Raw genomic sequence first — 8880 nt, 5'->3', positions numbered from 1 at the left:
TTGGACGAGGTATAGAGACCCAACTCCACCATCACCTCCTCCATCTGTGGATGAATATAGTCCAGGACAGACTCAATCTGTGCCTTCCGTCCCATCCGCTAGAACTTCATCCTCACGAGGCTCAAAAAGGAAGGCACCTATGGTCGATGTTATTGATTCTCAATTTGATAAGTTGACGACCAGCCTGGATGGTTTCGCAAATGTGCTTAGCTCATCAAATATTCATTTTGGTGTGATATCTGATGCAGTCGTGCATCAAGTCTCAGCAATGGAAGATAGAAATAAAATACTCCGTCGCACATCGACGTACACATACACAGAGGGCGACATTTATGAAATGTTGAGTGGTATGAACATTGCTGATGAAAACTTACTCAAACAGTGTTATGATTTCTTATGTGCGAACCCCACATGTACAAAGAGGTTGATGGGACTTCCATCACACAAGCGGTGGAATAAATTATGTAAAATGATCTCCGGAGGTGATTGTTAGGAAGTGTTATCTGACCGGTTGTAGTAATATTATATTCATTAATGTTTCTGTGATGTAATTATGACTTATTGGTTTTCCATCCATCAACAATTTATAAGTTATGGTTATGGTTACGATGCATCGTGTATTACATGACTTTGTTTTGCTTAAATTGACTTATGTGTTTCAAATATTACATTACTTATTTTTTCAATTATTATCTTTCACATCAGCTTCGGTAGTTTTTTTTATTGTGTACTTTCTCATCTGCAAATTAGATGGACTCTCGAATCATTGATGAAGTGCAAAAACAAATTAATCTATCAAGAAGACTATTTGTCGTTCTTGAACGACATACACAGGCCATGGAGCGTCGAATATCCCTGGTAAATGTTAGGATTCAATCATCTAATCCAACTACAGAACAAATTGAAAACTTGTTACGGACTATGAACATTGAAGATCATAATTTATTCAGATAGTGCTTTGATTTTTTTATCTTCGCATCCATCTCATACAAGATGTCTAATAGGGATGCCAATACAATATTATTTCAATGCATTGCAACGATACCTTGTTGAATCAACGTGATCATGAACTATTAAAAGAATATTTGTATGTTGAATTGTTGCAACTTTTTTTTAGGTCATGTAATATTATAACTTGCTACTTAATTATTTGTTTGTTTAATGGTAATCATTCGCACTTCCGTAACAAATAAATTAATATCACTTCGTACTAAGTTATATTACAAGCAAATACTACATTTTAAAATAATTTTTTTTTACTACATTATAACTTTTATAATTTTTCACCATTAATTTTATAAAATATTCATAATTTTTTTCTCTTCATAAACATTTTTACAATTAAATATAACATTACAAAATAACATTTTATAATACTTTTATACCTAGGGGCATTTTGGTAATCTTTATTTTCTACCAATTAAACTAATTTCTAAAATCTATCACATCAATCAAATCCACACTAATTCTCACAAACTTTACTTTCAAATCCACTCTCAATTAACCACAAATCCACTCAAAAAAACAACTAAAAAATTACCCTCAAATCCACTCAAATCCATTCAAATCATCTCCCCCAAATCATCTCCCCAAATACACCCAAAAGAACACACCCTTAATCACATTTTAGAGATAATTAGGAGTGCAAATTTGACTACTTTTCTTTTCACTCGTCATTTGTTTTAACCCAGTAGTCTATTTTAATTCTTAGTAAGAAATTGTATTTATCATCTGTTTTTAACGTGTTATAAGAGAATGTATTGAAAACCTTAATCCACTTTGCAAAATGGCGGGTTGATCCCATCAACTTTTATTTTTTAAATATTTTCAATTGTATATTTTAAAATTAGTTATATATATATATATAATAAATATTTTTCAAATTTAATTAATTAATGAATATCTCTAATTAAATAAGTTAAAATAATAATTATACTTATAATATTAAATTATTTTATTATTGTTAAAAATTAAAATTTAATTAGTAAGCATTAATAACAAATTATTATATATTTGCATATTTCAAATGTGCATCATTTTTGGCAAGTCGGGCAAGAAAACTTCAAAAGTTTAATTCGACACCTCAAAGTTTGAGGCACCAAATTTTGACAGACTGATGCCTTCTCTAATAATTAGACCATGATGCTTGATACAAATCTTGTATTATTAGATAAACTTAAATTAAGAAAGGGTTTGTTTATAATTTCATTGAGTCTTTATTCTATTTTATTTTCAGTTGCAATATTTTACTAGTGTGTCGTTTAATTTAAGTGCAGAAAGTCACAATCATTTAGTTTTTCGTTTTTATTCATAAAACAATTAGGGTAGTTTATATTCTTGAGTTAGTTGTTATACTTTGGCAGTTGTTATTTTCATTGAATTGTATTCTGTCCATAGCCAGTTTTCATAGCCTATTTAAAGATTACGAGAGTTAAATGAACACACATCAGAGTTACACTTACACTGACTATCAAAGTTATATCTAGTGTGTATCACCCGCCAGAGCATTTATTCAGAAAAGATAATATTCATTTGTGTGTGCAGCGGTATTTTATTTAACAAAGTAGTATTAGAATTTTATACTCTGAGTGTTGAGTAAGAGAAACAAAAGTGGGAGAGAAAAACACTAAATGCCTGGCGGTTTGGAGAGAAAAAGTGAGAGAGATGACAAAAGTAATTAATGGAATGAATGTGTCACACTTGATGAAAAAGATGAAAAAGACCAATTATAATAATTGGTGATTATAGATGAAGGTGTTTTTAAGATTCTAGGATATTTGGGATATAATGGAATATGAGTACGACGAACTTGATGAGGATGAACATTTGACAATAGCACATGTCATTACATTGAAGAAAATGTGAATCGACATGTACTTTCTCTACAATGCAATAAATGAGTCTAGAATTTGAAAAATTAGTGAATACGTCGTCAGCAAAGGAAACTTAATAGATTTTGGAGATTGCATACAAAGGTGTCGACGGGTAACTGAGTACATAACTCGGGTGGAGAAGGTGGCTAACCAACTCGGCCAGAATGGAGAACAAATGTCACTTAGTGGGGTTGTAAGAAAAATCTTGAGATTACTCACAAAAGATTTTGATTTAGTATCGTGTGCACCATCAAAGAATCGAAGGACTTGTCAGTTCTCATAGTGGATGAACTTGTTGGGTCATTAGAATCCAACGAACAAAGGATAATGGAATGGGATGAACGGAATGCACCTCTCAACCAAACACTACAGGCGCAACGGAAAGCAAAGGACGAGGAGGACATGACAGAGGTGATTTTGAGGATGATAGCAAAGAGCAAATCGATCAGCAAAATTGCATGGCTAAGACAAGGAAAAGACCGAGAAGATCAATCAAGAACAAAGTGTTTTAAGTGTGACAAGCACGACTGCTACACAAACAAGTGCAGATAGGTAAATGTTATAATTGTGGTAGGACCAGCCATATTGCAAAGTCTTACAAGGCTGAGACAAAAGGGGAGACGAATCTCCTAAAGATGTAGAGGAAGAGATGGGAATCCTCTTGATGACAAGAAGCCCTGACAACGTATTGTCAAGCTATAGAGAGCTTAGGGTGAGCTATAAGGACTTTAGGCTAAGCTTTGGTGACTTAGGCCAGGTAAGGTTGAGTTGCTTAATGTTGGACTGTTTGAGAGCCCAACAATGAGAAAGGAGAGCCTAGTGTTGGCTATTAAGAACTTAGCACAGAGCTCAATAGGAAGCTCAGTCAACCAATCGGAGAGCTTGAATGGTTTGTGTAGAGACCAAGTAGCCCGGTTGAATTGATAACAGCTCGATTAGCTTGGAGGTGATTCTACACAGCTTGAAGCAGTAAGGAGGGAGCTTAGATAAGTATGAGACAAGCCCAACTAACTTGTTAGTATTCTGGATAGCTTACAAAGAACAAATAATTGAACTTAAGGAGTTAAAGAAAATGTTTCTTAACGAAAAAAGAAAACATCTAGTATTCTTGAACAATACAAAAACAATAAAGAAGAAGATGTGGAGAAAAATTCAAGTATGAAAAACTTAAATACTAAGATAGCAAAAAATCTTAGGAGTAAAATTTCGAACAAGATGAAATTGGTTAAAATTACTGAGAAGTCACCTAAAGTAAAAAAAAAATGAATTGATCAATAAGAAATCAAACCGAAAAAAAAACAAGTCGACCAAAACTCTATAAAGGTCTTTTTAATGTAAAAGACAGTTCAACAACATGAAGAAAATAAAAATAAAGAATCCAACTTTTAATAAAAGAATCAAACTTGTAAAATGATTCACATGGAAAGTCGGGATGCCAAGATGAAGGTAAATTTAAATTTATGAAATTTTGTTAAATAAACTTAAATTAAGAAAGGATTTATTTGTAATTTCATTGACTCTTTATTTTATTTTGTTTTCAATTGCACTATTTTGCTACTATAACGTTTCATTTAAGAGCAGAAAGTGGCATTCATTTAGTTTTTCGTTTTAATTCATAGAACAGCTAGGGTGGTTTATATTCTTGAGTTAGTTGTTATACTTAGACAGTTGTTATTTTCACTGAATTGTATTCAGCCCATGGCCCGTTTTCACAGCCTATTTAAAGGTTACGAGAGTTAAGTGAAACACACATCAGAGTTACAAAAAGTTATATCTAGTGCATGTGTCCCCTGCCACGACGTTTATTCAGAAAAGATAATATCCAATGTGTGCAGCGGATTTTTATTCAACAATACTTACATTCTTATTTATTATGCTAGCAAATAATTAAATAAATAATCCTCACTCTTGAACTAATTCAACCTAATCCTTTCTCAACTCAAGTACATTAACTATTCTTTATTGTAATATGAGACATTATATTCTTCATTAAATTCTTAAGAGAATGATGATGTCACTTCTTTACCCAAGTTATACCACCACCTCCAATGTCTACAATTGAACAGAATCCCATTACTCAGTCATTTTAATACCACATACATAACCTAATAGTTTTATCAAAAAGAATAACATTGATGAAACACTAGCGCATAGATATTCAGAACATATATTCCTTTAACTTCGCAAAATTCTAGTAACAAAAAGCCACCACTGAAACACAAACTAGACATGAATGATTAAGGAAGTGGTCGAGACTTATCAAAGAAAAACAGGCTAATCAGCCACTTTGAACAAGAAAACTTAAATTTTGTTGAATGCAACAATGTCACAGCTTTGGACATACTCGTTGATGGGCTCCACTGTCAATTGCTCCTCAATAAGGGAGTCCACAGATACAAGGTCGTCAACAATGGTTAACATGATCTGCAACTTCTTGATCCCATAACCAACAGGAACCAGTTTGGCTGTATCAACAACATCAACAAAAACATTTTGTTCAAATCATAACCTATAGGTAACCACATCGATATTCAAGAGAAAAAGCTATGAAAGTTTGACATACATGCTCCCCACAATAGACCCGGCATCTCAACACTGCGAACAGCCTCTTCCAGTTTCTTCATGTCTGTCTCATCATCCCAAGGCTTAACATCTAGCAGAACAGAAGATTTTCCACCTAAAAGCACCAATTGTTGATAGTTTTAATCCCTTTTGGTAAGGAAGCAAGAAAGAAACAAGGAGCATATAAAAATAATGTAAATTTACCATATAAGTGAATATTACAGCTAGTTTTAATCACTTTTGGTTATGTGCATTCAGGGATGCTTTTACACTCAGTAAAAATCTAAGTCAAGATTTAAAAGACATCTCACTCTCTTTCTTCTTGGTAGACTTCTTAGCAGCCTCCCTTTCCTCCGCCGCCTTTTTGTCTTCCTCAGTCTCATCGCCAAAGAGATCAAGGTCATCATCATCTTCAGCAGCAGAAGCTTCCTGCAAATTCAAAATAAAATCTCAATAGTGCACTTGACGTTTCATCAATCTTCAGCTTTCATAGATGAAGTCTATGTTCTAACATGACCGCCAAGAAAGACGTCCAGATTAGGATGAGAAACATTAAATTTTCAGTCTCATAGTCCTGAAGCCAACATCAGAAACATGTGCTTCAACAAAAATGGAGGTTGAGATGTTTCCAAACTCACTATGCTCGCTTCCTCAAAATTGAATTTAACTTCTTTCATTCTAATCCAAACTTTAAGGGAACTGTGTCTAAGAAACAACTGAATCACCACAACATTATCCCTAATGTAATCTTATTAATGACTTATGCAACTATGTTGCGAAGGGTGAATCTTAGTGAATGTACTACCCTCACGTTCAACTTTTTGCACTAAAAGTAAAAATTGCATCAAATACCTAAAATTATGCACATAAGCAAAATTAAAATGCAACCATAAATATTTAAGTAACTTGAAACAACACATAAAGCATATACACACCGGTTTTGCAGGAGCCGCCTCGGGAGCAGAAGCTTGACCACTGAATCTCACCCCTTGAGCATTGCCAGGGAAACTTCATAACCAAAAAAAAAACAAAAATTATTATAAAAAGAAAAAAAAATTGCACATTAACAAACACAAATAAAACCTCAATTTGGCATCACAGAACGATCAAAACAGAGACACCCAATTGCAATCATGAGCATAAGAACAAACCTTGCAGCAAGGTTAGATGAGACAACCTCGTACCACTTGCCAACACTGGGGAAAGCATCGCCCGGATTCTCTAAAACGGCAGCGTACACTTTGATGTCGTCCTTTGTAAACTGATCCCTGAAAACCCAGAAAGACCCAGCAGGAAAATGAGCAAGAAGCATGAAAATAGTTGCTAAAGATTAAAAAAAAAAATCATTTAGAAATGAAGGGGGCATTGCAAAAAAACGAAAAAAAAAATTGAGAGGGAAACGGTTTTACCCAGAAACATAGGTCTTCCCAGAGAGAAAGTCGTTGAGGGACTTGAGGCCTGCGTCTGTGTGGAGATTTGAGAAGGTAACGGCCATTTTTAGGAGTGAAGCAGGAAATTGGAGGCTGCTTGAGGTTGGAAAAGTTAGAAATGGAAGACACAAAGTTAAATAATTGATATTTATCTTATGGACAAACCCTAGTTGACATGCAAGTGACTAGTCCCTCTCAAATCTGTGTCACACAACACCAGTGGACCAAAATCTAACTAGCATTCGTAAATAAATTTAAATTTACTTTTAGTACTTATCTTAAATAGTAAATAATTTTTTAATTTTCAAAAAATCATAAATAATTACTTTTATCATATTATATAACATGTTTAGGATGTAGGTCAAACAATTTTTTTAGTGCTTATACTTCGTACTGTTCAATATGTAGTAAGGTAATATGTTTATTTGTTAAAGATTAATTTAAATAAATATTAATTTAGATTGTGTAAATAAATATATAATATGAATTTTTATCATTAAACTTATAATTATTTTAATAATTATGTACATGTTGATAATTAATAATAAAAATATTAAAAAGAGTTCTTAAAGATTGAAAATGTAAATTATTTTAAATAATTATTAAAAGTATTTTATTTATAAATTTAGTGAAAAAGGAAACATTAATGATTAGTAATAAATATAACCATACAATTAAATTTTAAAATTAGGAAAATAACAAATTTGAAAATTATTATGTAATAATTATTTAAATTACATGACAATAGTAATAATTTTAGTTAATAGTAGTTAAAATTTGAATTATTTGAGAGTTAAAGGTGTATAGAAAAATACTAAAAAAAAAAAGATATTTAATGGAAGTTATAAAAATCCTTTACAAATCAACTTTATTTAAAGATAGTAATAAGTTGTATGAAGACGGATAATAATTGGGGTTTTAATTATTTTTTGAAGAGGTTTGTGACCTCCATAAATTAAAATACACATTCCGTCTTTTTATCTTTTCTCTTACGCTCAAATTTCACCAAATTTTTCCTTCCTAGTTCAAACTTTGCAACACATTTCATATTTTTTATTTTCCCAATATTATACGTTATGAGTTTGTTTGTGGTTCATCAACGATCTTAGTCAGCAACATATTTCATCATCGTTCTTACTTCATCGAGGTGGTCTTTGTCATCGCTCGTCAGTTAGGATTCAATTGCGCTTACTATTGCGCTTGTTGATGTGCTCATGTGCTTAGATTCGACAAAGCACCGCACTTGCCTTAAATAGAGTTTCAAATACATCTCGAGAGACACAAAAAGCCCACAAAAACTTCTAACATCAAGTACGAAAAGAGAAAGAACATCGTCAAACCCTTCAACAAGTATAAGCTAACAAATGCAAAAAAGTTTATGTTTGTTTTCATTCGTTAGTGTTTTTTCTTTCTTAAAAGGATATTGTTGATAGGGGAACTAAACCTACCCTTTATATTTATGTTTTTTATGATGAACAGAAGAATGATTTTATAGTTTCTTGCACAACAAATGACATAACAATTGTCTTATTTGTATCTTGTTTGTGCTTGATATGAGAATTCATTTACATTAAATAAATCATGCTTTAAATAGATTGAATATATCATTTCTTGATGAAATAATCGATTTAACAAAGTGTATAATCTGTTAGATTTCTCCATATATCATTGTATGCTTAACAAGGGCCAACTGCTTTATAGTAATCAATTACATAAGTTGTATAATCGATTAAAACAAAAGGTTATGTCATTATATGTTTCATTAGTGATTTGATCTGTTTAAAATGGAAATTAGATCGAAAATTTGCTTAAGTACAGGGTTAATCGATTACATAAGTTGTATAATCGGTTAAATCAGTTTATTTTGTTTAAATCCATTTCATTTAATAGCTGAACTGTCACAATGATCAAATGAATTTATAACTAGCTAGTATGATTATATAATCGATTACATGCTTGAATAATCTGTTAAAACAAAAGCAAACTTGTTAAAATAGAAAGAAAAGCATAACAAA

General features: G+C 31.9%; 1 protein-coding gene across 1 annotated transcript; it reads right to left on the bottom strand.

Annotated features, from left to right (window-relative positions):
• Positions 1-5024: 5024 nt before the first annotated feature.
• Positions 5025-7004, bottom strand: LOC124840266 (elongation factor 1-beta 2-like). The gene is made up of 6 exons (XM_047316290.2): positions 6845-7004; positions 6587-6703; positions 6371-6443; positions 5747-5864; positions 5437-5550; positions 5025-5338 (listed from the first exon to the last, which is right to left on the bottom strand). The coding sequence occupies exons 1-6, from the start codon at positions 6928-6930 to the stop codon at positions 5175-5177; spliced, it is 672 nt and encodes a 223-aa protein (XP_047172246.1). The 5' UTR covers positions 6931-7004; the 3' UTR covers positions 5025-5174.
• Positions 7005-8880: the final 1876 nt, after the last annotated feature.

The sequence above is a fragment of the Vigna umbellata genome, chromosome 5, assembly GCF_029865625.1.
Source record: "Vigna umbellata cultivar VRB3 chromosome 5, Vumbellata_1.0, whole genome shotgun sequence".
NCBI lineage: Eukaryota > Viridiplantae > Streptophyta > Magnoliopsida > Fabales > Fabaceae > Vigna > Vigna umbellata.
The sequence above is the reverse complement of the archived record's forward strand: the minus strand, read 5'-3'. Positions and strand labels throughout refer to the sequence as shown.

Excerpts from the sequence above, each read along its gene's own strand:
- LOC124840266 (XM_047316290.2), bottom strand. The coding sequence starts at position 6,930 with ATGGCCGTTACCTTCTCAAATCTCCACACAGACGCAGGCCTCAAGTCC. Across the intron at positions 5,865-6,370 it reads AGGCGGCTCCTGCAAAACCG|GAAGCTTCTGCTGCTGAAGA; the intron begins GTGTGTATATGC and ends TTGAATTTGCAG. Across the intron at positions 5,339-5,436 it reads GGGTCTATTGTGGGGAGCAT|CCAAACTGGTTCCTGTTGGT; the intron begins GTATGTCAAACT and ends TTGTTGATACAG.